The sequence below is a fragment of the Rhinatrema bivittatum genome, chromosome 1, assembly GCF_901001135.1.
Source record: "Rhinatrema bivittatum chromosome 1, aRhiBiv1.1, whole genome shotgun sequence".
Taxonomy (NCBI): Eukaryota; Metazoa; Chordata; class Amphibia; order Gymnophiona; family Rhinatrematidae; genus Rhinatrema; species Rhinatrema bivittatum.
In genome coordinates this window covers 254,024,626-254,051,347 of record NC_042615.1, presented here as the reverse complement: position 1 = coordinate 254,051,347, position 26,722 = coordinate 254,024,626, and the positions used below count along the sequence as shown (strand labels likewise).

Genomic DNA, 26,722 nt, shown 5'->3' with positions numbered 1-26,722 from the left:
GTATGTTTGTCCACCCTGTCTATGTGCGATGCCACCAGTAGTGATAAATGCTGCTCTACTCAGTGAACCAAAATCCTGGGCCTCTTGAGCCACCGTTTGACTCTTGGTTCCCCCTGTCAGTTGATGTAAGCCACTGTTGCTGCATTGTCCGATAGAATTCGTACTGGCCAGCTACATAACCATGGCAGAAAGGCAAGCAACACAAAAGTACCCCCCACATCTTTAACTGATTGACCATGACGCTTCCCCTTCAACCTTTGATCCTGGCACACCACTCCCCAACTGGAGAGACTGGCATCGGTGATTACTATCTCCTAATTCGGTACCTCTGACTCCACTCTGTGACTCAGATTGACCAGACCAAGCTACCACAAAAGACTGGCCTGGCGACCCACTTGAGTGGAAGTGGTAGCTGAATCTTCTCTGATAACGGATTCTACAGGGAAAGCAGAGTTTTCTGCAGAGACCGCATATGCCCAAATGCCCAAGGAATGAACTCTAGAGTTGATGCCTTGGGCACCGAAAGCTCCAAAAGACAGTGAATTTGAGAATGCAGTTTGAGCATCCCTTCCCTCATGAGAAACACCTTCCCCACTCTGGTGTCAAAGCGAGCCCCTAGGTATTCCAGGGATTGCGAAGGTGCGGGATGACTTTTTGCTGGATTTACTATTCAGCCCAGGGATCTTAACTTCCTCAGAACTTGTTGTACTGACGCAGACTGAGATTTGCTGACTTTGCCTGAATGAGCAAGTCATCCAGGTACGTATGTACCAGTACGCCCTTCCTTCAGAGCGCTGCAGCCACCACCATTACCTTGGTGAACGAACGCGGAGCCATCAACAACCTGAAAGGAAGGGCGCAAAAATTAAAATGATTCCCTAGAATCATGAACCATAGGAACCGCTGGTGTTCTGGTCGGATTGATATATGCAAATACACCTCTGTCAGGCCTAGGGATGCCAAGAACTCTCCTTTGCACACAGCCACTATTGATGGAGTGTAGTTTCCATTCGAAAACAGAGAGCCTGGAGAGTCATATTCACCTTCTTTAAATCTAGAGTCAGTCTGAATTTTCCCTCTTTTTTTGGTACCACGAAATAAATGGAATACATTCCTTTTCTCTGTTCCCCCATAGGAACAGGAACTATGGCCCCCAAGCACTGCAAATGGTCCACTATCCCCTGAACTGCCACCTTCTTGGTGACTGGCGCACAAGAGGAGACAATATATGCATCTCAGAGTGGGTTGAGCAAATTGTAATGTGTAGCCATCTCTTATCAGAATTAGGACCTACTGGGTCATTTTAATTCTGGTACACTCTTTGTAAAAGAGAGCCAGTCAACCTTTGATGGCTGGAATAGAAGAGTGGACTGGCCTTGCCTCATTGTGAGGATTTGGCCCCATCAGTTCCCAGTCCAGGTTTGTCCTGATTTGTCTTTCGCCCTCCACAAAAGGATTGCCCCCAGGACTGTGCCTGAACCTTGTCTCTGACACCCCAAAGGGGCTCTATTCTGCCAAAATCTCCTGTTATCCTGAAAATGGGAATGGGTAGGGAAGTACTTCTTTCCATCTTTCAGTTTGTCCTCTAGTAATTTATGCCCTTTTGACTCTCTAAGATGCTTTACCAGTTGCTCCAAGTCCTCCCCAAACAGGAGCTTGCCCTTGAACGGCAAAGCCACCAACTGTGACTTGGATCAGACATCCGATGACCAGTTTCTCAACCAAAGTAGTCACCTAGCAGACACCCCCACATCATAATCCTTGAAAAAATTCAGATCAGATCATTTAAGGCATCTGCAACATAAGCTACTGCCACCTCCTGTTGCTCCACCTGCTTCGCTGCAGATGCAGACATAGACTCCTTTGCCTGAAGTTGCTGGACCCAGCGTAAACATACTTTAAGCATAAAACTACTGCAAACTGCATATATGCCCAATGCCAACACTTAAAAAATCTTTTTGAGATAAGCTTTTAACTTCCGGTCCTGAACATCTCTCAGCACAGCTGAACCAGCCACAGGAATGGTAGTGGTCTTCGTTACCACTGACAAAGAAGCATCCAACTTCAGAAACACTAAAAGCTCAAGTGTCTCCTCCGGCAACAGATACAACTTAGCCATCACTCTGCTGACCTTTAGGCTGATCCCAGGAGTATCCCACTCTCTGACCACTAACTTCCTCACTGACTTGTAGAAAGGAAAAACCTTTGCTGGGCCTCTCAATCTGTCCATTACTGAGTCCATACCCTCCCTGGTCAGATTCTTCCTCCAGGACCTTGATCCCTAGTTCCTTAAGAACCTGTGGAATCAAGGGCCATAGCTCCTCCTTACGGAAGTGACACACCACCTTATAGTCGTCCCCTTCGGCTACAGGCAAAGTTTTCTGGAGCATTTTCCAGTTCGATAGGTCCTGAATGGAACCCATAGCAGGAGAGTCGTCTGCTGGTGCATTGGAATACTCTGATTCCTCAGAGTCCTTCCTAGGGATAGTCAGTCAAGCATACAACCCTCCGAACACTCGCAAAACCTTTTTTCTTTGAGACTTTGGGTCTTTTTCTGGGTCGCAAATCCTCAATGGGGTGTACTTCTGCCCTAGACCTCTTAGCCCCCGCTGCTTTTCTGGCTAGATAAGCCTTGTGCAGAAACAGCATAACGTTGTAAGAAAAAGCAGAAGAATCTTCAGAATTCTCCCTCAGGAGGTCCTCATCTGCTTCAGAAACTTCCTGCCCTTCCTTTGGACCCTGCATGGCAGGAGATAATGGGAGAGGGGAATCCCCTGACTCCCTAGCGGTCTCCGTTGCCACTGCTGCCAAAGCCAAGATGGCCACTGTTCCCCCACCATCGGGAAAGAGATCAGGGGCAGCCCCTCATACTCAGCCATTTGCTTCAGCTCCCTCATCCAAACCTCCTTCACTGTCAGAAACACAGCAGGAACATGTTAGAGCATGAAAGATGCATACGCGATTGCCCATCAAGACTGGTAGCTGCTGCCACATGCAGTCTTCTTTTGATCAAAGTTCAGGGCCATGTGGGAGCAGAGGCTACATGCCGCAGTAAGCTCCTTTCTGCTGGGACCCCCCAGTCATCACCACTGCTCTGGCTCAGCTCTCAGCACGTTGCTGCTGCAGCACCCCATCCTCCCGCTCAGACTGCTAAAGCTACTCTTAATTTTTATTTATTTTTTTATTTTTTAACAAAAACTTTAATAGTGCCAACAAAGATGAAGAAAAGCAGTTACTTCCCTGAAGCTGGAACTTCCCCAAAGCTGCAGGATTTTAGCGGCATTCAACAGGACTCCTGGGGGAGAGGGAACAAGACCATCAACTGCCAACCCCCACAGATATCAGGAATGAGCCAATTTCAAGGGTCACCAACCCCCTGGCTTGCCCACCTCAGACCCGGAGGGATGGCTCCACCAGGACCTAATATCCTCCTGGGAGGAAAGCTAAACTCCCTCTCTCTATTTTATTTTTTCTCTCCAGACTGCAGGTTTTACACCTCTACCATTTTCTGGAGATAGAGAAATATTGAGGAACTGCAGGTGGCACACTAGGTTATAAGGCAATGTCAGTGGAACTATTTTCTCTGTCTCCATCTGCTGGCAGGGAGGCAAAACCTAGGACTGATCTGGGTTTGAACAGGAATGGGGATTTTTTTTTTTTAGGCTCAGTTCCCTGAAAACACTGCTATAACTGATGTTTCTGGTTTTCATACGTGTCTGAAATATTCACATTTTCTTCTTGCATGTCAAATTTGGTGAATTTCCATCCCTTTTTTGCTTAGAGACAGAAACTGATCCCTTTTACATAATTATTTCTAACATTCCTAATGTGGGAAAGCATAAACATACTACAGTTTAATCAGTCTATGAAATCTAAAAAGTTCTACCTCCATATGGAACTTATTAGGAACAAAATTAAAACCTTAGAACACTCTCTTCTAATGTGGAAAGACATCAGTTTCCCCTAGCTGTTCAATGTACTTAATTGCTTCTTTTTTTTTTTTTTTTTAAAGGGCAAGATGTATCACAGTCACTGGATGTACATACAGTAGTTAAATCTTTATTAGTTATTGAGTGCCTGTTTCCTTTCATTTGTCTTTTTAATTCCAGAAGCTTTTGGCATTCCATATCTGTTGGAGCAGACCACTTTATAATTTATTTTTTTTTGACCAAGTGTTTTTGATGTAATCTTTTTTACCCCTTATTAAAAAAAAGGTGTTTTTTTTCAAAATAAAAAGGCATAATATAAGAGCAGCAAATCTTTATGCTGATCTCAATTGGACACTTTGTAGTAGTGACTCTCCTGCTTCGGTGGCTGTGGTGCAAATTGCAACTACTGGGGTTTCAGATTCACAATCGGATGTCACCAAAGTACCAATTGAGAAAGAAAAAAAAAATAGTATTCCTCTTCTTCCAGCTGGGTCTTCAACAAGAAATAAGGGCCTGAACCTACCCAAGCAGTCTCCCAGGGGTAGAGAGGGAAGACAGAGTCTTTAGACAGCAATAATTCAGATGGATTGCAGTTATAGATAAACAAACTTTTAAGTGTTAACATTTATTTCTTACACTCTAACAAGTTTGCAAAAACAAATATGCAATAATATCCACACTGTCAATATCAACAATTAATTTTCTTTTCTTATATTCCTAGATATCCGCAACTTTACTTTTGAAAAGAATGGGTTCTTTAATTTAAAAGAATATTTATCAGATAAGTTGGTCTCTTTAAAACAAACTACTTTACTCTCCTGCAAAATGTGTTTCTTTTCTGCTTTTTCTTAAATAAATTGAGTCTTTGTATATACTTCTTGTTTTACAGGCATAAAATATAACCACGGACTCTGAAGAAGGTAAGTATAAACTATAACTCTCATTTGATGTTGGTGTCTCTCTTGGTTACTTTCCTTATATACGTGTAATACAGTCTACAAGAGACAAAAAGAGAGTAACTCTCTGTAAATGTTCTCTTTCTCTCCTTTATAATATTTGAATCAGGGTTGATGATAGTCTCAGTTTTCTTTTCTAGCATTCTTTGTGTAAGTATTGGGTTGCATGCACTTAGCTGTTGCTTTTCCTCTGCAGTCAATTTTCGTCCCTTTCACTGATGCTTGATAATGTAGCTGGCTAAACTGCTGATAGGGATCACAGCTTTTGCAACTAGACCGCAGGGGTGGGCAATTCCAGTCCTCGAGGGCCACAAACCTGTCGAGGTTTTAGGATATCCTAATGAATATGCATGACATAGATTTGCATACAACTGAGGCAGAGTGCATGCAAATCTCTCTCATGCATATTCATTAGGGATATCCTGAAAACCAGACTGGTTTGTGGCCCTCGAGGACCGGAAGTGCCCACCCCTGAACTAGAGGGACCCTGTCACCTGATCCAATTGGGGAGTGTAGTCTCCTGGCTTGACTTTGTGCCTAAGCTTTAAATAACTGAAATAGTGTATTCCTAATTACCCTGGCACCGAAAGTATCTTCCACAAGTGTTCTAGTTGAGCTCCTGCAAGCTGTGGTCTAGAAACCTTATTGAACTTGGCTAGCTAAGTGAGTGAAATAAAAAAATAACTGAATTTCCCTCTCTTCTGTCTATGAACAGAGGAATTCCTAAAGTGGTTTCTTACGTGTGTTTTACAGAAATTACACATTCTCACTCCCTCTCTTTGTACTAACACGCTTACTTCAGGTCACTGTTTTCCAGACTAGGTATTTAAATAATATAAGGCTGAGCCAGTTCTTATAACCTCTTAGGATTAGAGTATAGCTTTTCACTTTGCTCTGTAGTACAGGTATGATATCACACCACTGCACTTATATCTGGTGTTTTTTTCTTAGCACACAAATTAGTCTGCTCTAGTATTTGATTTGTTTCCCTAATATTAGGGTAATATTCTCATACTGAGTGGGAGATGCAATTTTGAAATACTGCACTTTTTTTTTTAATCAGTACAGTTCTTACAGTGGAGTTCTGGTATTCATTTACCTTACCAGCCACTCGACCAGCAGTTTAGGCAAACTGATCCTTAAACCCAATACTAGTTTGTCACAGATTACTAAGGCTTTCTGCTTTCACCAAGAATCCAGTTATCAGATAGCAGAGGTCCTCTCAGGAGATAAGCTTCTCTCATGGACTTTAATTTCTCCTGTTCCCCTTGATACCAGAGAAACAGAGATATAGCAGGGATATACACAATGATTGTGTGAACAGAAATCCACTTCACAATCATACTTATCAGGTTCAGATAGCACATGAATTTTCTATCAATGGCTGCTATCATCACACACGCTGCAGCCAAAATTATTAATCTTGCAGGATTAACTGTCTTTATCCTCTTTCCTGGAATATACCGAGTCCATCACTAAAACTCTCTGTATACACTCAAACACACAATACTCATACGCTCTCTGGTATGTGCCTCTCTCTCTGTGCTTTCTATTACTTTTTAAAGTTGCTGAGCAGGCTCTGGTAGAGCTGGGACATAAAAACCCTTCGGCTCTGTCTCTCTAAACTGCCATTTTCCAACTGGAATCCCAACTGCAACAACTGTCCTGCCAGCTTAGCTTGAAGCCCTTGGGTTACCATGGATACAGTATACTGACAGTTTCCAGCAGCTACTAGATGCCAGCATGGGCTCCATCAGCTGACAACACCTCCTCTCACCTTTTATTCAATCTCCTTTCAACCTCGGTCAACAACACACCTTGTCCCATCCCTCAGTACAGTCAGTCATACCGATACACAAAAGACCTTGCCCAGAGATGAACTCACCTTATGATCTTCCACCCTTTAAAAATGGTTAATTCGTATGTTACAAAAAATGTTTGTTTCCTGTATGTAATTGTTGTTCATTTTTAAACCTCTGACACTAATATTTTTCTTACTATAATAAGTTGTTCCAATGTGATTAAATTGTATTAAGTTGTTCCCATGTAAACCGGAGTGAAGGCAGACTGCTATACTTCGGTATATAAAAGACTTGAAATAAATAAATAAAATAAACTTTTACTGAAAGCCAAGTGTGGGAACCCTGAAACCTTATACTGTGACAGACAATTTTACCATAAATTCTAGTTTTAAGGCATTTTCTCATCTATTTAACAAAAAATGCTATCCTCCCCCTTTCTTTATTTTAACAACTGGGTTACACTGGGAAGTAAATATAAGTGGAAAACAAAAACTGGCATGGTTTTCAAGAGAGGTGGCTGAAAAGTGAGAGCTAAAAGATTAGTGATCAAAAAATATAAGGAATCTCAGCAAAGATAAACATCTAGAGTAGCTGAAGGAAGCAGGGAAGGTAGTCAAAATCAGAAAACGCATGAACAGAATTAACAAGTCTAGAATTGAATGGCAAATTCACAGTGCATTTTATGATTCCATGACCTACATGCGAGTCTTCCAGTTGTTTGTGGTGGTGGAAGAATAGGGATGGAGAAGTGGGTTGGTGTGTGGCTGGGTGAAAAGGGTGAATGGTGTGATGTATGTTGCTGCCACTGGAGAAGGCTGATGGTGTATATATATGCAGTAGAGTGGAGAAGAGTGTGTATGTATGGGCGTGGCTGGTGGGCAGGGGTATATTTGTGGCTGTATGGTAAGGAGCACGCTTTCCTGACTCACCATCTCTTCCCCATCCAGCTCTGCTCTTTGGGCCTCTGCTGGAGCTTCTTTACTTTAATAGGTGAATGGGCACGGCCTGCACTCTTCTGCAACCCTGTTCCTGGTATGCTTGCCACCTGTACTTTGGTAGATGGGTGGGGTCTGAGCTCTCCTGCAGCCCTGCTCTTCTTGCACTTTTTTTTTTTTTTTTTTTTTTAATTCTGCAGGCAAGCAAGGTCCATCACCACCATCACTGCTTCTTTACTTCAGTTTGTGGGGCCTAGGATCTCCACAGCCCTGCTCTTCAGGCTGCCACCACCACTATTCCTTTCCTTAAGCTAGGGGGCCCATTCTTTCTGCATTTCCCTACCACCACACACAACTTACCTTCATTACCAGCTCATATCCTGCCCCTCCACACACACTGCTCACACCCATTTCCATCTCACATGTACACTGCTCATGTCCTGTCTTATTTTCGCATCAAGAAACATCTGACATTGATGGTGTTGAAATGCCTTGATCCTTGACACAAGCTGGAGAAGCACTTTAAAGCAATTTGTGAACAGCTGCCTGTCTGGAGATTAGCTGCCCGTTTTTCAGGAAATTGTTGTGAACTACATGAAGTTTTACCACCTCTTGAGCAGAATAAGAAAGCTGCTGCTGTCATGTGATGCGGTGTGCCCAGCAAGCTGCTTAAGCTTGGGCTCCGGGTGTCACCCCTTGAATTTGTCTGCTAATAGAATCATAATTTTTGACATGACACTTCAACATCAACTTAAAGGTCAGGGGTAAGCTGGGGCACTAATATTTCTGCTCCGCGACCTTGAATAAGTTGCAAAATATTTACTTAATGAGACTACCGTGGTGCCTGTCCCTCGACAAAATGGCTGCCGGTGGAAGCGATCGCTCCAATTCTAGCCGCTGACTCCCTGTAGGGTTTTAAGAGGGCAGAACAGGAGGTGGTGAATGCCTTTCTTGCTGCCACAATACATTTTACAGGCTTGAGAGTTGGTTGAGGTCTCAACACTACACTGCGATCGAAAAGCCCCATGGTTTGGAGCGGCCTGAATTATCAATTGTTCGCTGGAGAGTGGAGTGCAATGTGATTACATTTATCCTGCAGAAGTGGGGCTGTGCCGAGGTGCAGCCCTGGCTTTTCTGCTGCATGTGAGCAGGAGATATGTGCACCAGAGCAGCCCGGAAATATAAAAGCCAGTTGAGCTCTGCAACTTCTAAAATGGCGACTGGCAAAGAAAATAGCGCTCACAAAGATCCACCAGCCCTAATTGTGGAGGTGTTGACTGAATCAATGGTAAAAGCTTTAAATGGGAAATTTGATTCTCTATCAGCACAGATTTTGGAAGTATAAAATGCCATAGCAGATATTGGTCAACATATTGAATAAATGGAGGGAAGATTGAGCATAGTAGAAGATGATTCCATAATGATGCAAGGTAAAATTCAAACTCTGCAATCCCAAGTTCAGGAACAAGCTGATAAACTTGAAGACTTGGAAAACAGATCCCGCAGGAGTAACCTGCGGATTGTGGGGCTCCCCGAAATGCTGTCAGATGGTACTTTATTGGATACCTTGGAATCATGGCTACCCAAAGCATTGGGTTTATCTGCCCTGGAGGGTACACTTAAAACTGAACGTGCGCATCGCTTGGGTGCCTTCCAGGCTAACAGACAGAAACCCCATGTGGTCATTAAGCTGTTCAACTATGCACACAAGTTTGCAGTCCTACAAGCCTATCAAACAAAAATGTTTGGCGTTTCAGGAGCTTAAGATTTTGATTTTCCAGGAATTCTCTGCGTGAGTTTCTGCAAAGAGAAAATAATTTGTTCCCATTTGTTCTACATTGGTGAAGAGGGAGATCAGATTTGTCCTATAATATCCAGCAAATTTGAAGATCTGGCATAATGGTTCTTCTTTGGTGTATGAAGATGTGGATTCAGCCAGAAAGTTTCTCAATTCTCTCTCCACACCGAATTGTTAATATGGTGTTGCCTGGCGGTTGCACAGCTTGTCAGGGGCCGTTTATTTTTTCTTTTTCATGTTGGACTGTTGAGGTTTCTTATGTAATTATTTTGTCCTTAGTTTTTTGTATAAAAAATAATTCCAGATCTCAGGGGTATGACAACTTAACGTATGCATATCTGTCTCAGGCTCTCTAGTAGAGAGCAGGTTTCTAAGTGGGGGAGAGGGATAAGTTCCAGGAAATTCATATTATCTAAGAACATAAGAACATGCCATACTGGTCAGACCAAGAGTCCATCAAGCCCAGCAACCTGTTTCCAACAGTGGCCAATTCAGGCCATAAGAACTTGGCAAGTACCCAAAAACTAAGTCTATTCCATGTTACTGTTGCTAGTAATAGCAGTGGCTATTTTCTAAGTCAACTCAATTAATAGCAGTTAATGGACTTCTCCTCCAAGAACTTATCCAATCCTTTTTTAAACACAGCTACACTAACTGCACTAACTACATCCTCTGGCAACAAATTCCAGAGTTTAATTGTGCATTGAGTGAAAAAGAACTTTCTCCAATTAGTTTTAAATGTGCCACATGCTAACGTCATGGAGTGTCCCCTAGTCTATTATCCGAAAGAGTAAATAACCGATTCACATTTACCCTTTCTAGACCTCTCATGATTTTAAACACCTCTATCATATTCCCCCCTCAGCTGTCTCTTCTCCAAGCTGAAAAGTCCTAACTTCTTTAGTCTTTCCTCATAGGGGAGCTGTTCTATTCCCTTTATCATTTTGGTCACCCTTCTCTGTACCTTCTCCATCGCAACTATATCTTTTCTGAGATGCAGCGACCAGAATTGTACACAGTATTCAAGGTGCGGTCTCACCATGGAGCGATACAGAGGCATTATGACATTTTCCGTTTTATTCAACATGCCTTTTCTAATAATTCCCAACATTCTGTTTGCTTTTTTGACTGCTGCAGCACCCTGAACTGAGGATTTCAAAGTGTTATCCACTATGACGCCTAGATCTCTTTCATGGGCGGTAGCTCCTAATATGGAACCTAACATTGTGTAACTATAGCATGGGTTATTTTTCCCTATATGTATCACCTTGTACTCATCCACATTAAATTTCATCTGCCATTTTGATGCCCAATTTTCCAGTCTCACAAGGTCTTCCTGCAATTTATCACAATCTGCTTGTGATTTAACTACTCTGAACAATTTTGTATCATCTGCAAATTTGATTACCTCACTAGTCGTATTTCTTTCCAGATCATTTATGAATACATTGAAAAGTACGGGTCCCAATTCAGATCCCTGAGGTTCTCCACTGCCCACTCCCTTCCACTGAGAAAACTGTCCATTTAATCCTACTCTCTGTTCCCTGTCTTTTAGCGAGTTTGTAATCCACAAAAGGTCATCGCCATCTATCCCATGACTTTTTACTTTTCCTAGAAGCCTCTCATCTGTCTTACATCTGTCTTTTAAGGTTTATAGAAATGGTTTGGAGTTTATGGGGGAAGCTAAGGATGGGTGTGTCAAAGAGCAACTAACTTTTCTGGGTATAGTTCGTTGTATACGATGCTTGGTTTCATATTTGGGGGAAGGACTGCAGCTCATGCTGGAATGGCGCAGTTTCTCCAGGCTATGTTCTCTGCTCTCTGTTTCTGAGGTGTTGGAGCTTGATTGTGCAGGGACAAGTTAAAGTAATGACCTGGAATGTTGCAGTTTTGGGATCACCAGTAAAGAGAGAAAAAAATGTTCTCTCATTTAAACCGCTTGAAAGGTAATCTAATCTTTTTACAAGAAACACATATGTTACCGACTGAACACGTCAAATTGCGGAAGTGGGGTATTTCACAGGTTTTTTCTGCCTCTGCCTCTACTAGGCGCTGTAATATGTGGCTATCCTCCTTCATAAGAATACCTCCTTTTGCAAGGAGCATAGCCACTCTGATCTGTCTGGATGCTATGTATTAGTTCAGGGAAAGCTGTTTGGACAAATGGTTATATTGACTTCGGTTTATGCTCCAAATCAATATAATCACCAATTTTTTGTTCAGCTGGTGACCAGTATTCTAGCTATGGGGAATGCCCCTCTGACTCTGGGAGGTGATTTAAATTGTGTTGCGAATGCGACACTTGATAAGAGTGGGAAAGCGATAACAGCAGGTGCTCATAGCACAAAGGGGTGGGTTTTCTTTGTAACATGTTACATATATGTAGATATTTGGAGGACATTACATTCGGGGTCCAGAGAATATATGCAACATGCTAGGGCACATGACTCCTGGTCTCGAATAGATTACATTCTGGTCTCTGAAATGTTGTTTCCCAAAGTGATAGATGCCTCCATAGGCCACTTAGTCATTTCTGATCAATGAAATCTGCATGTAAGTATTTATGCACACAGGTGCATGCTGGGGTCTCCTACCGTGTAACTTTACTTCTGATATGGACGGTGTGCAAGTCCAGAAACAAAAAAACCCCAAAAAACGAAAGAGGTTAGCAGGGTTTGAAGGGTTGACACTAACAGGGTAAAAGGTAGACTAGTTAATTGGGGGGGAGGGGGGGTTTGGGTTAGGAAGTCCTATCCTTTAACTGGGCGAACTGGGGAAACTGGTACTCGCATTGGTGCGCATATGTACCAAAATCCCACCTGCGATAGAGGCGGCATTTGCATGCACATGCCCATATCAAATTGTGTACACATTTACTTGTCTACAACCTATTCTATATCAAGTGCGCAAATGTTATGAAATTCCCACGACCATTAGCGCGAGCTGGCTTACGTGCAATCATGTGCGTCCGTATGGCTGTTTAAAATCCTGGTTCTGACCAGTGTTAACCCACTCTTTCATTTCATTCTCTCATTTTAATGTTAGGATTTGTGAGATCAGCATTTTGAAGGACATCCAGAATCTTAATGAATTTTTTTATTCTCACACATTGAAACCTTCAACGTCATCTTCATCAGAAGATCCCTCTGCAAAAATCACTGCTTCCATAATTATCTCCAGGCCTTGCATAAGGTTTTAGTTCTTAAAGCAGGCAAGACATATGCTACATTGAACATTGCATCCTTACTGGTGCACTATGACCAAAACTCTTGTATAGTGCTTTTATAGTTGAGAAACTCCCTCATAAAATATCTTCTGTAGCTGGATTTCATGTTTTTTGTAAATTCCTTGAGCCATTGGCTGTATGAGTGAGGTTACATTTGCAGAAAGGAAGATAGAAAAATATTTCCAGATGCTAATTGATGCATGAGGATAAGATCTACAGTTATCTAAAAGCAGAATAACTTGCGTGTCTTCTGGCTTTCCAAAAAAAAAACAAAAACCCCAACATTTTTTTTGATGCTCCTTCACTGCAGATAGAATGACAAGATGAAACCAGTAGGAAAATATTTCCTGGTCCATCTATGCCAGGGGTAGTCAACTCTGGTCCTGAAGTGCCACAATTAGGCTTGAGTGCCAGGATTTCCACAATGAATACTCCTACTTCTGTTTCCTCCATTTTTTGTGTAATTGTCCATATGGCATGCATTTGCTTCTGTCATCTGCTTGCTGGTGTGAGTACTGGCAGTCATAGTTGCAGGATGGGCGAGATTGATGCTTTTTTTTTTTGTAGGAAAAAAATGTGCTGGTACTAAGATGTGATATGGGTGTCCTCTTCACCACCTCTCTGATCATCACCCCATTCCCCCATGTTCTCGTCCCAATGCTTGCTTTTTCCCTAGTTCTTCCTCCCTCCCTCCTCATGTTTTCCCTTCTCAAAGTGCTCTTCCTCTCTTATCTTTTAAATGTTGATTAGCATTCCATTACAAAAAAAGCCATCCTGCCAGATGCTGGTTAGGGAATGTGCAGAGGTAAAAAAAAATGTTTTTTGTCATTTTGGGGGGGGTGGGGGTTCGGAATTCAGTTTGTTTAATGTTTATTTTGGCTTGTTTGCCAAACCATAGTATACATTAAATTAGAAAAAAAAACAAAACAAAAAAGCAGATACCCCTCCCTGGGTATCTACCCCTCCTACTTGCCCCTTTATTCCATTCACTGATCTAAAGGTGAAAGAGGCAAAAATGATCTCCAGCCACTCCTGCCGCACTGGTTCTGCTTTAAAAACAGTGCTGGATGGTGCATATTGTTTTATGGCTATAAAACAGGGTGCTGGCCAGCCCCGAGGCCAGCACCATTTTCAAGTGATCCCTAAACAATACTGGAACTGGCGGGCCAGAATTGATTGGGGATCACTGCTGTCCCTTTTACTCTTGGAATAGCACTATGGAAGGGGTAAGGGAGTGTCAGGGGCTGTGGGGGAGGGAGCATTTTTATTGTATATTTCTCAGCAAATAGTGCGTGGCATTTACTAACAGTGCTTACCATTTGCCAAAACAAAAAACCTGAAAATTCTCTGTTTTTTCAGAGCAAGTAGGAATTTGTTTCATATGAAACAAAACAAACCGAAAATGAGTATTTTCAGTTCGGACTGCAGATTTTCTTCAAATTAATGCACATGCCTATTGAGTTTTCTGCTGGAGATGAATTTATGAAACTTCATTCCTGTAAAAACCCCATAGAATACAATATAACTGTAACCAACATTGTTCCACTGACTTGCTATGTATGGCCATGCGATAAACGAATAATGTCAAACCTGGCCTTGCACAGCTGTCTTCGTATAGCCACTGCTCTTCCCCTCATATGCTGCGCTGTGAGCTTTTACAAACCAGGGAAAAGAAAACAAGCAGATACAAGGCATACAAATTATGCACATATCAAATGCAGAGCTGTAATACCAAGGAGAAGAAAAAAAAATATTTGTTTCGTGGAAGTCCTGAGATATCTGTCCCAAAAAACTTTTCAAAAATCCCTCCAAAAATCATAAAGACATTTTCAGACAAGTAATCTCAGGACAGGTTTTCAATCTTCAGGATGACAGCAATAGTGCTTTGATAGAACAGAATACCGTACTATAAACAGAAGAATCAATTGTTAGTTTGATAAGTTCCTGTATATTTTGGATCTCTTCTGCAATAAATACAGGGTCAACAGAATACAAAATAAGTTACCGCCTATTGCCCAGTTTCACAAGTCCTGGTGTACAGAAGCCATGAAACCAAGTCTGCATACTGATTTCAGGTCATGTTAAGTTTAGAAAACTGTTGGGTAGGGAATCCACTGAGAACCTGGGAGTTTCTTTTAGAATGTGTACATTTATTTAAATGCATAATTTACAGCTTAGTCAATGTCCAAAAACTCAGGACTCAGTCAAAACCTGTTTACAACATTAATAACCATTACTGATGTTAGGATTAATGAAGAGAGGCAGTGGGGCTTTCAGAACACACTTAGAACACTTCCAAGGCTACGACAACATAGAGACAAACTGCAGCTCTCAGACTACAAGGAAGGCTTTTAAGTAAAATAATGCAACTGCATTATAGGGATAGAAGGTCACCCTGGGCCACCTCAGTAAAAGGGGATTATAATTCACAGACAATGAATACGAGTTCTTAGGAAACAATTAAGGGAAACCTAGTCAAAACATTCTCACAAGTTAACCTTTTGGAACCTTCTGCGAGAGCTTCCGAATGACACAAGATTTTGGAACAACAGAAAACTCAAAACCAGAGGGTTCCAAAGCCTTAACATGAACAGGTCACACAACAGTTATTTTTTGTGCTGGTAGATGGAAGTTTCCTCAAGCATGGGACAGGTACTGTTCTCCCCCCCCCGCATGTTTCTTCTTCTCCTTCCATAATGCTTAGTTCAGCTTGAAAGCCAGTCCAGCAAGAAATAGCAGGTCATTGAGGGATGTTATACATGTGCACAAGTCCCAAAATTAGCCCGATTTAATTCCACCCCCAGTTTGTTTCGGGGTTTTAAATCCATTTTATGCATGCAGCAAGAATACAAGGCACTCTAGTTCTGCACTCCAAATAAAGCTCTGAAAGTGTTGCTGAAGGATTGCTTTTATGAGGACACCTCATTGAGGGAGCAGCCTCCTATGGTCCGTCAAAGGGCATCAGGGGAATATTTAAATCTATATAGTGGAGGGGGAAGCAGAAAAAAGGGGAAAAAAAAGATTAGAGACTGTGTATGGTGGATGTCTACTAAGAGCTGGATAGGAAACAGAGAAAAAGACCTTGCAGAGCAAAGCAGCATGAACAGAATAAAAACGAGGTACAGGCTGAGGTACGTGTCTTTCGTGGTGCAACACCTTGCCTGTGTATGCCCATGGGGGCACATTTCAAACTGCCTTCTGCTTGTCTCTGGCGAGTCAAGTTGTAAATGTTACCCCATGGGTGATACAGGAGACCATTCTCCAGAGCACATATGCTTGCTGGACATGCTAAAGTTATTCAAGACTGAATGTAAGTCGTAGAAGTCTACTTCCTAATCAGTGCAGGGCCTGTGCTAATCCGGAAAACGTTCTTCCATGCCGCGTAGTCGAACCTGAGGGGAAAAAACCCTCTAGGAATACATTTCTCATTACACAAGGGGTGGATTCAGAAGCTCATGCGGTTGAAATTCTGTCTTTTTTTTTTGTTTTTTTTCAGTTAATAGTCACGCTTTGGAAAAGCTCACTGATGCATCTTGAACCAAAGAATGAACGTCTTTTAAAAGAGCCCATAAAAACAGAAACCACTGCCATTAAAAATATATTTAAAACCAAAATCCCAACCTTTTTCCTTGTTAAAATTATCAGTACATCACAGACCCATAGATTATGTATAGCGGCCAAGTGTAGCAGGCTGCTCTTAATGTTCTTGATGAATGTGTGCTCCCACAATTGTTCACAATCAGCTACTGCCAAGACTTTCTTACAGATTTTGAGGTGAAGCCTGCAAGAGGACACTCCGTTAAGAAATCCAAGAGCTGGCCAGAGAACAGCAAGGAAGCTATCTGTAAAAGACTTTACACATCTAGTATGACATTGACAGCACAGAAGTTGGGGGAAAAACACACTACATTTAATGGATTTTTGAAATCCTTTTATTTTTGTTGTAGGCCCTTCAAAGCAAGTCCAAGATGGAAAGGTTTGGAACCACAGTGCTGTGTTTTTCCCTTGCTCAGCACAAACCATCAATCACAGATCCATGGCACCACAGTCATTAAAGCTTGCCTCATTGTGTTGCTTCGGGGCACTAGGATTCTGAGCTATGACGACTTGAAAGAGCACACTGTGATAAAGTGCACAGCCATAGTGATGTGAGGATCAGGAAAGTGGTCATTGGAAGCATCTACCACAAGACAGCAGATCAGGAATCTAGTTTAGGGTGGTTAGCACACTCTGTCAGGGCACTGATCAGAATCCATTTACTATTCTCTTCAAAAATAATCACCAACAAATGCAACCCCTATAATAAAGCACTCTGGTTTTATCATTTTGTGTCTAAAATTTGCATACACACAAAACAAGTGATGAGTCATAACTATATTTTACAGAAAATGGTCCTCTATATAAAAGCACTTAATGTTTAACAAAAATAAATACACAATTTAAAAAAAAAAAAAGTCCCATAAAAATATTAGAATTAAAAGCTGAATCAAAATAATACTACACAACTTTATATTTGAAAACTAGGGGTGGAAGGGGAATTAACGGAAGGATGAAAGAAAACATTTCATACATTGTTCTCAGATGTTTGCAATACTGGACTTCATATCTGTGCAATAATTAATCTTTAAGAGAGATATCCATGCAAATAAAATTAGGGGCCCCGCTAGGCACCTCTAGACATATTAGAGCAGCGATGGGCATTGAGGACCACAATGGCAGAAGGTCCTGATCACAGCGGGAGCCCAGTCCAACCAGTCGCATCATCTGTTTGCAGCAATTCATCCTTTTCCAGCAAATACAGCAGAGATGAGTGGCCTCCAATAGAATTTGCTAATAACATGCTAATAGCTCCCCCCCAATATACACAAAACTGAAGAGAAAAAAAAAAAGCTTTAGTGAAGCAAGTACAAATAAAAAAATAAGAAAACAATGGGTCATAACGGGGACGTGCCATTACCCAATAAACACACACGTGGCACGTCACACTTTATCTTTTGAAACCATTAGTAGCAGCACTGAGAAACCTTCATGAAGGAATGGCAGGGCCCCGTTACTTAGCAAATATCTTTACTATGTATTTTCACTTTCCAGCTACACCTTGGGTGAAACCTCCTCTGCACACCTGGCCCACGGGTTACTAGTAAAGAAAACGAGGGACTTGTTTAAACCACTGCCTCACACAGCCTATGTAAAACTGAAATTCTTGTCAGTTAACAAGGGCTGCCTTGTCAGGCACTGACTGAGCAGCAAAGCCTGACGGAGCCACGCAGAATGACCGGGGCGGGCTTTTCCAGAGAATAATGGGTTCACGGTTTTAATTGGGCAGGCGACACCGGATTCAAATGACAGAAGCACAGAATACAGAAATAAGAGATCGTGCCTTATCCTTTTTCTTGGCTTACCCTTCTGCTGGCTTGAGCCAGGACAAGGGCTGCGACCACTCGCTGTATGTTCTCCAAGCGGCCTTATTCGGCAGAGAGGAGAGAAAGAGGGGTATTAAAAATAAATAAATTGCTTCTCGTGTATTTTTTTTCCCCCTTTGACAGCATTTCAATGTTCCTACCATACATTTTGGGTAAAAGGTGTCTCATGTTAAACAGCAGCACAATGCATACTATGAAGCCAAAACATGTCCCACGTATAAAGCATTTCCCCCACAGACCCAGGAAGAGAGGAAATGCTGCATCAGACCTATGAACTCCTTACTTTCAAGTCTCCAAAGCTTAATTCTTCCTCCCTCCTTGAAGCAAAGGGTGGTCACGAGTAAAGAAGAAATGCTGGCACTGAGGGTGCCTGGAGCAAAAGAGAGACCCTACAGGTGCAGGGAGGAGAGCAGCAACTGGTTACCACTACAGTTCTTTACATGTGCAAGCAAGAGGCCTACATGCCAGCAAAGTAACCCAGGTGCAATGGACGCCCGACGGGCATGGCGAGAGAAGGCATCGCATGAAAAGTCTTAGGATATGGCATTTCGCCATCAGTTACTGAATTTACTGTGAAATGGCAGAGCAAATCACAGGTAAGCTACAAAATTATGTCAGCTGTGATACATGAAAGCAAACTACGATCCTGAAATCAGCACATTGCTCTTGTTTTAAGCGAAGGTTTTTGTGTATATATATATATATATATATATCGTACATTTACGTATTTGTTTCCCTCAGGCAAGCAGTTCTATTTTAAACCCTTTCGCTCCTCTACTTACAGCTTACAGAGTGAAAGAAGAAGATGCTCATTAAAAAAAAAAGGCTCTTTATTTCATATAAAGATAAAACACAAAGCCCTGGCAAACTGCCTGCCACATTGCACACGGCACAATATAAAACAATCCACCCCAGCGCCTGAAAATGCCCTCTCCAATGACAAGCTGTGCACATCACACGAAAGGAAACGCTTTAAGACGTACAAGGAGCACGTGCAGTGGCTTAAAAAGGTCTTCACTAATTTTGTTCTTGTTCTTTTTATTATTCAATTTAGTGTTCTCTCACCCAGCCATCTGAGCACATAGATGAAAAGGTTTAGCCTAGCCAGAAAATCAAGGGGAAGTAGTTATCTGCAGTTCAGCCAATGAAGCTGGATGCAAGCTAAAAACGATGACTCCTATGAACCCTTGTTTGCAGGCAGCAGTAATGATTAGTTCCCACCTCTTGTTTTTTGCTTCTGGTTTCTATTTGTGGTGTTTCTCACCAAAGCAGAGTTCTAGGTTCCAGGTGACTTTTCAAAGAAGTACTGCATGTATATGTAACATACTATTGTAGCAATTTTCAAAAGCCATTTACCTTCATTAAGTGCATTTAACGCCGGTAAATCCTACGAACAATTCAATGGCATTAACTATAGCAATTTTCAAAAGCCCACTTATACGGTTAAAGTGCATTTACACATGAAAAAACCAGTTTTAAGGTTGTAAATGCGTTTGAAAATCAGGCCCTTTGGTTCTGGAGGGTGGTCAAATTCAAATTTTCACCAAAGTGCAATTAAACGCTTGACTTGTAGCTTTTGGCCAAGGGAAGGGGAAACTGGACTATTAATGTTTTGCTTTTTCTCAATTATAGACTGCACTGCATTTTCAGTCCTGATAAACAAGTGCAAAACTTTGAAAGTAAGTCACCCAGTCCTTAGTTACTGAAATATTTTAAAACCCGAGGAAACAGCAGCTGCCGGGGTTACTTTGAAAAACAAGAAAAAGCAGCATGCTCCAATGGGGAAGATTCATCAGTGAACTCTCCACAAACACTGCATGTGCACTAGTTTGGATAAAATAAAACACAGACATCAGTCTTTTCAAATTCAAGCACGTCTTAAGGTGTTATTCTCCAATGCGGCTTCATCAGGATGCCAAAAAAAATAATTAAATGGTGGCTGAACTGGTTACCGAAACCCTGAGCACTGGAAGCAAATCTATATTTATTTACTAAAAGGTGAATTTTAAAAGCGATGCACGTGCAAGGCGCTCGCGTGTGCTAGGGCTATTTTATAAACCTCGCACAAACGTGCGCAAGTACTGATGCGCGGCTATCTTTGAGCGCGTAAAAAAGAAGCAGTGTGAACATTTACGTGCATAAACCCCGATTTTATGACCTGCAAATGCAGCGCACATAGGGCTGTTCCCTGCACATATTTTCTGCTGCTCTTTATAAGGTGTAAGCCAGAATAAAACCCTTTGCGGCCAAATACTCAGAAGGTGGGGGGTAAACGGGGGGGGAGTGCACGTTGAAGAACCAGAGGGGTCTGGATGACCTACAGATAGACTGGGAAAACTGGTGGACTAACTGGAGAAACTGGGAATTTCCCCCATGCGCCCATGTTATAAGATGTGCTCACTTGCGCATGTAAAAGCCGACAAGTCCTAAGGAAAATACGCGGGTAACCCCCTTTCCTTGCGGAACTGCTTAAAATCAGAAGCACACCTACACGCCCTAGGCGTATTTTATATAATGCACGCGCACTTGCCCGGATGATATAAAATTCATGCGCATGGGAGCTCGGGCCCACATATGGACAAGTGCGCATTCGTTTTAAAGTAACCATCTAAGGGGGTGATTTTCAGAGCTTGTCCTGCCTCCCAAGGAGTTTCCCTTTGACAGTCTGGACCAGCAGGGCAATACATTGATGCAGGATTTCCAACATGAGATCTCCACGCCTGCTTTCTCCTCTTCCTCGCCCTAACCCCACTTCCTTTTCCACCCCACGGGTAAATTTGCGCACCCTACGAACAGCTCACATCCCACACCAAGGGGGCTGGGCCTGTTGGATAAGCGTATGCGGGTAAAAACAGTTTTAACCTGTGTGAAAAGTTTTGGTACTTATCCTCTCCATGAATTTGAAATTAAACCCAGACATCCTTCATTGCCCTCAGTTATCTCAGAATGCAACCAAAGCCGCTTTGACACTGGCTTCACATTTATTGGTGCGGAAAAGACAAAACGTGGACGGCGCCGCTAGGTTCCTCCTCCTGCGGGATTCCCCATATTTCCAACAATGGAGGTTTTATGAGAACGACATCCCTGCGATACCTGCCCATTTCTTAGGATTCTGGTAACAAAATACCACTGCGTAAGGCAGGATCCGCACCTGGCATCAACCTGGGTACAGCAGCGGCAATGGGGGGACGGGACTGAACAGTGCCGCCGCTGCAGAGGAGTGCCCAGTTACAAGAACGAAAGGCTTTCCCCCCACACACAACACACCCTCGGGCCTCCATGGTATCTGGGCCATCACACACGCACATAAGGGAGCAGAGGGTTTTATTTTTTTGGAATGCTGTAAAGAGAATAAACCAAATTAATTACGGGTAAACCAGGCAGACAATAAATACACATTGCTTTGCACAGCACTAAGAAGGAAAAAAAAAAAAGACTCAAGTGCTCATCTGGACGTATTATTTGCAGGGATATGTGCGCCAGAATTGTGGGGAGCTACGGGGGTGGGGTTACGCAGCGGTGGCTGAAGCCCGCTGTTCATTGCACAGAGATGCCGTGTGAATGACCGAATGCTGAAGAGACGCTTCAGAGTCCAAGGGTGCTATATTTTCTTTATAACACTGTAAACAATCTCTTTAAAAAGCACCTATCAAAACACTGGAAGGCAGTAGTGGTGGGGGGGGGGGAGGGGGGAGGCGGAAGGAGGAGAAGAAAATAAAAAGGGTACCTTCCCTTCCCCTAAGCAAGCTCCACACAGAGGAAGGAAAAAAAAAAAAAAAAGAAAAACTGACGGCAGTCCACTGACAAAACTGGCTTGGACGCAGCCCCGGCCCACACCACGGCGTTGCGAGGCCCAAAACTGCTCCCGCTGTGTTACCAATGTCCATAGCCAATCAAGGAACCAACGCGGCCGCCAGCCTTCAGGACCACCCGACTCTGCCGTTTATGATCTGATAACACCAGAGCAGCTGCCTTATCACAATACCACAGCCAAACGTACACAGAGAGCAGGGGACGTTCTTTCGGGGAGCAAAACAGCCTTTTTTTTTTTTCCCCCCAATCCAATTTTTTTTTTTTAAATCAACCCGGATACTATTCTCCCTCAATATGGTTATATCTAGTAATTAATTACATTAGATTATTTTAATAAGCCCTGAAAGAGACATTTATTTTATTTTTTTTTATACAAAAAAAGCACAATATTATATACAGGCAGAATAAAAGAATTTTTTTTGTTTTTTTCATGTAAATCGGTAGAAGGTCAGGAAATGCGAAACCATTTTGCGGCCGGTTCCGGGAAACAACTGTGCTTGCCGACCAAGGTCTAGACTATTTTTCGAGAAAGGCTTCTGTCCCCAAAAGAAACAATTTACAAAACAGAAACGACAGCCTGCGCTTGCTCTCCAGCCACGAGAGAGAGAGAGAAAGAGATGCTTTTACAGTATTAATCCGAACATCGAGCAATTGAAATTCCCCAAGATAAACAGCAGAAAAAAAAAAAATGCCTACCTTGCGCTAAACACTTTTGCTACATATAAAATCTCCAGCTAATACAAAGCTTTATGGTACCAACCTTTGAAACAGTTAAGATATATACACGTATCTGGGTATATTAACAAATAGAATATTACAAAATATTGAAGAAGGCAACTCTTCTGTCTTTTATCTTTTCTCTTATTTGAAGTTCGCATAATCTGAGAACGCATCGATGTACTCTTGCACCACTTTGTAGCAAAATTCGTACTGTTCCTGTCGGGTGAGAAAAAGGAATTTAAAAAACAACAAAAAAAAAAAGCAAGTTCAATAGAGTTAAAGCAAGGAACGGGGCAGACTTTAGTTGCACCCTGGATTCTCATTGTAAAGTCCTGAAGCAATGGTGAGGTTCATGCAGGAAATAAATGCCAATGCATTTATTCAAAAGAGCAGGAGACAGCTACGCCACGGCCGGCCTTTTCCAGTCACAGCATTTCTGCTAGCAGGTCATTTAAAAAAAAATAAAAAAAATCAGGAAAGAAACCACCCACAAAACTCTGTGAGATCCAACAGTTATTCTGAAATCTACTTTGCCCCGAGAGACCTAAGTGCAGCACAGCAGACACCACCGTCTCTGATGTACCATCGCCTCCCCTATACTGCCTGGCTACTTTTACCACGAAGAATGGAGAAGGCTCCAGCGACAGAAACCCGGGGAGTGGCAGAAAGAAAGGAGGAAGGCCGGGAGACACAGTCTAAACTGCCACAGTGCGCTACGGGCATCTTGGCCTGGACCTTTTGCCCAGCACTGCATACCATACCCTTCTGCCTCCTGGCAAATGGCACTGCAGAGAGCCCAAAAAACAGAGGGCCAAAATCCAAAATCCACCCCCAGCGAGCCCTTTCTACGCTCAAATTCTTCATTTCAGTTTCTCCAGCATTCTTGCTATTGTAATATCTTGTGACTTTTCTGACTGAAATCCTTCTGTGGAGATTCATGGGGGTTTCTCCCCTCCTTCACTGTTATATTATCCAGAGCTGAGCATTGTGAATTATCAGCTTTGAATTAAGCTACTATCCTTCTATCTTCCCTTTCAAACTAAAGAACTATACAATTATTTAATGTCCTCTTTGCTTGCAAAAGAAAGAACAAGTTATAAATTCTGTGAAGAACGTGGTTGCTTAAAGCTGGCAGCCTGCCCTTTTGAGATTTGTTTGAGGTCCAAGATAAGCAGCAAAGGCTGACAATACAAGCAATGGTTTCTCCCTTCTCCTCCGAGTGCTGCTATGAGAATATTCAAGCATTGTGCCCAGAGAAGCGCACAATTTCTTATCAAGGGGCCTGGAGCAAGCCCTCCCCACTCCCTGCAACACTCTTTCTGACCATGACATTAGTTACCAGAGGGCTCCGGCACATCGCTGCTACCTGTAGAGAAGCGTAATGCTGCCCTTTTCTCTGCCTCCCTCTACTAATGGCCTCTCTCTCACTTGGTTTTCCATCAGGATACCAGTATGCCCAAGCTCTTGGTATTTCCCCCATACTCTCTCACATCCCCCCAGGGCACCGTAGCAACCTCCTGTGGCCAGCAATACAGGAGACTGCTCTTGCAAGAGCTCCTCTGTGACTGACCAAATGGCGCATTTCTCAGGGAGCACTGCAGCAATTTGTTAAATACATCACAGAGCAGCAGTCACTTTAGCAGAACGAAGGAGAGAGCGGGTCTAATATACCAGAATGACGCTAAACAGCTGCGGTCCCCAGGCACTAGGGCTACCGCGGCCATCACCCTCTCCAGCTGAGAGCTGCTCCTGGGCCAGAACATGTGATGCAAGACTGCCGATACCTACCAGTGTCTGAACCATATGCGGCCTCTGTAGTCTTAAGCTTTTCACTGTCTGAAAGACATCCAAGATCCCCTCGGCCTTCACCCTCTCCAGAACTGTGCTCAACGCACAGAAAGTTCCCGTCCTTCCTGCTCCAGCGCTAGCAAGGACAATGGTAAAAGAAAGAGAACAAAAATCCTTAAGCACAACAATGGTTTCTCCCATCACAGTGCCATCTCTATGCCTATTTGTTGATCTAGATAAAATGCACAAACATTTACTGTTTCAATTTTGCTACAAATTGCAATAAATGTGGTGATGTTAGAAAATAAAATTAGTTTTTTTAAATGTGGTATGTTAACCAAGTCAATTTAAAATACTGGCAAGAGGGAGAAACTGCTGGTGATTGTCTCAGGCTGAACTGTACTGTGCTGGCTATGTTCAGATTCTGTCGATTCATGGCATCCCATGGAGAGGGTGCCAGGATGGAACCATGGCAACCAGCAAAACCACTGCAGACAGGTAGCACTTTAAGAAGGGTGGTACGGGCTATGCAAAATACAGGCAGCATTTTAAGAAGGGTGGTACGGGCTATGCAAAATACAGGCAGCATTTTAAGCCAATATTGTGAGCCCGCTCCACTGCAGTGCCTCACCCTCCGAAGATATTTTGCAGAATAAATAAATGAATGAAAACCAAAAAGAAAATAAAAAACTCCCTCTCTTCTCAGACTGGATCTGCTAACAGTGTAGGGCCATATTATCCACTAACATGCAGAGATGTGAAGTGACTCCAGGGACACGCATAGTAGGGCAGCTCACAAAAAGTCCATAACCTGTACCTTTACAGGAAGTCCTACTAATAGAATGAAGCAGCACTCGACGAGGTACAGGTATACTAACACACATTTAAACACACATATACAAGCTGCATTTCAAGTGCCACAACCAGCTTACTAGTCACTGCTGCTTCTGTCACAGGCTATGTTATGTTATAACATTATGGCACTTCAAGGGGGGCGGCAACTAATCTCTTATATAATTTCTCTCGTGAGCATCACAAGAGCGAGAGAAAATGTAAACCACATCGTGAGCTATTTACATCCTCCCTCGCTCTCCTTTGCGATGTTAATTTTAAAATGGGCAAGGTTCTCAGAAGCTCCCAGGGGTTTTTTTTTTTCATAACGCAATTCGAAGAAATGCATTCAGTAAAAGCTCATTCCGACTGCACGCTCCTGCTAGCTCTCTGGGCTCAGCCAGAGAAGCCGAGCGCAGGTGTGGGCTGGGAGCCCCGCGGGCAGGCGATGGCAGTCACCTGCAGTGCACCGTGATGGGATGGTTCCCAGACTGCTGCTGCTGCTTCTGCACTGCTGCAATGATGTTGATCATGCCTTTCCCATCCGTGGGGATCCCCACCTCCGGCCAGCCATGAAAATGGAACTGTCTGATCTGACGAGCCTTATTTTCCTGAGAAAAAAAAAAAAAATCACAGAGAATGAAGTGCATAGCCTCTTCTAGAACAGTGGTTCTCAACCTTTTTTCTATCACGACACACAAGAGATGATGCTCACAATTGTGACACATTGAGCACATGACCATCATGGGACTTAAAACATATAGGGGCAGATTTTAAAAGATTTACGCCCATAGGGGGGTTACGCGCACGGGCCTATTTTCAAAAGGCCCAGCGACGCGCGTAAGTCCCGTGGCTTGCAAAAAGGGGTGGGGCATGGGCAGTCCGGGGGCGGGGTATGGCCAGAGGCCTCCGAACGGCCACTGTGCCGGGGGATTGCGCGTCGGCAATTGGCTGGCAGGCGTAACTAGTGAGATAAAAGGTACTTTTTTTTTTGGGCTGGGGAAGGTTGGGGAGGGGGGGGGGGAAGGAAAGTTCCCTCCGAGGCGCTCCGATTTCAGAGCGGGCTCAGAGGGAAAGGGGAAAGCCAGCTGGTCTCCCCAAGGGCTCGGCATGCAAAAGGTGCACTGGTGCGCCGGGTAGTGCGCACAAATGTACGCCGTGTGCATACCTTTTAAAATCTGCCCCAAACTCTGCATCTACAGGACTCCCCCATTTCCTAACAAATGGTGTAGAGCAGAAGTAAGACATTTCACCAAACCAAAAAAATAATTCTGATTCTGGTGTCATCCCAATAACAGCATCACAAACTGCCTCCACTACCAGGTGCATTGTAAATATTGCAAACAGCCCCACTCAGTACATGTCTATCAAACCTGCCATGAAACAGCAAGTTCACCCCCAGTGCAATATAATATGGAGAAAATACAACAAATAAGGCTGATACAAACCTCTAGTAAAGAACCTCATCTCAGTCACATACAGACAGACCTCCCTTCACCAA

General features: G+C 43.0%; 1 protein-coding gene across 6 annotated transcripts in view; it reads right to left on the bottom strand.

Moving 5' to 3' along the window:
* Positions 1–18,878: 18,878 nt before the first annotated feature.
* PTPRA (protein tyrosine phosphatase receptor type A) overlaps positions 18,879–26,722 on the bottom strand; it is a 435,489-nt gene continuing 427,645 nt past the window's right edge. For all 6 annotated transcript variants that reach the window (XM_029593639.1, XM_029593630.1, XM_029593649.1 and 3 more), the window contains 3 exons: positions 25,681–25,832; positions 24,391–24,526; positions 18,879–22,818 (listed from right to left, as the gene is read on the bottom strand). In XM_029593639.1, coding sequence (XP_029449499.1) covers positions 22,744–22,818; positions 24,391–24,526; positions 25,681–25,832 — 363 coding nt within the window. In that variant the 3' untranslated portion in view covers positions 18,879–22,743. The remainder of the gene's footprint in view (positions 22,819–24,390; positions 24,527–25,680; positions 25,833–26,722) is intronic.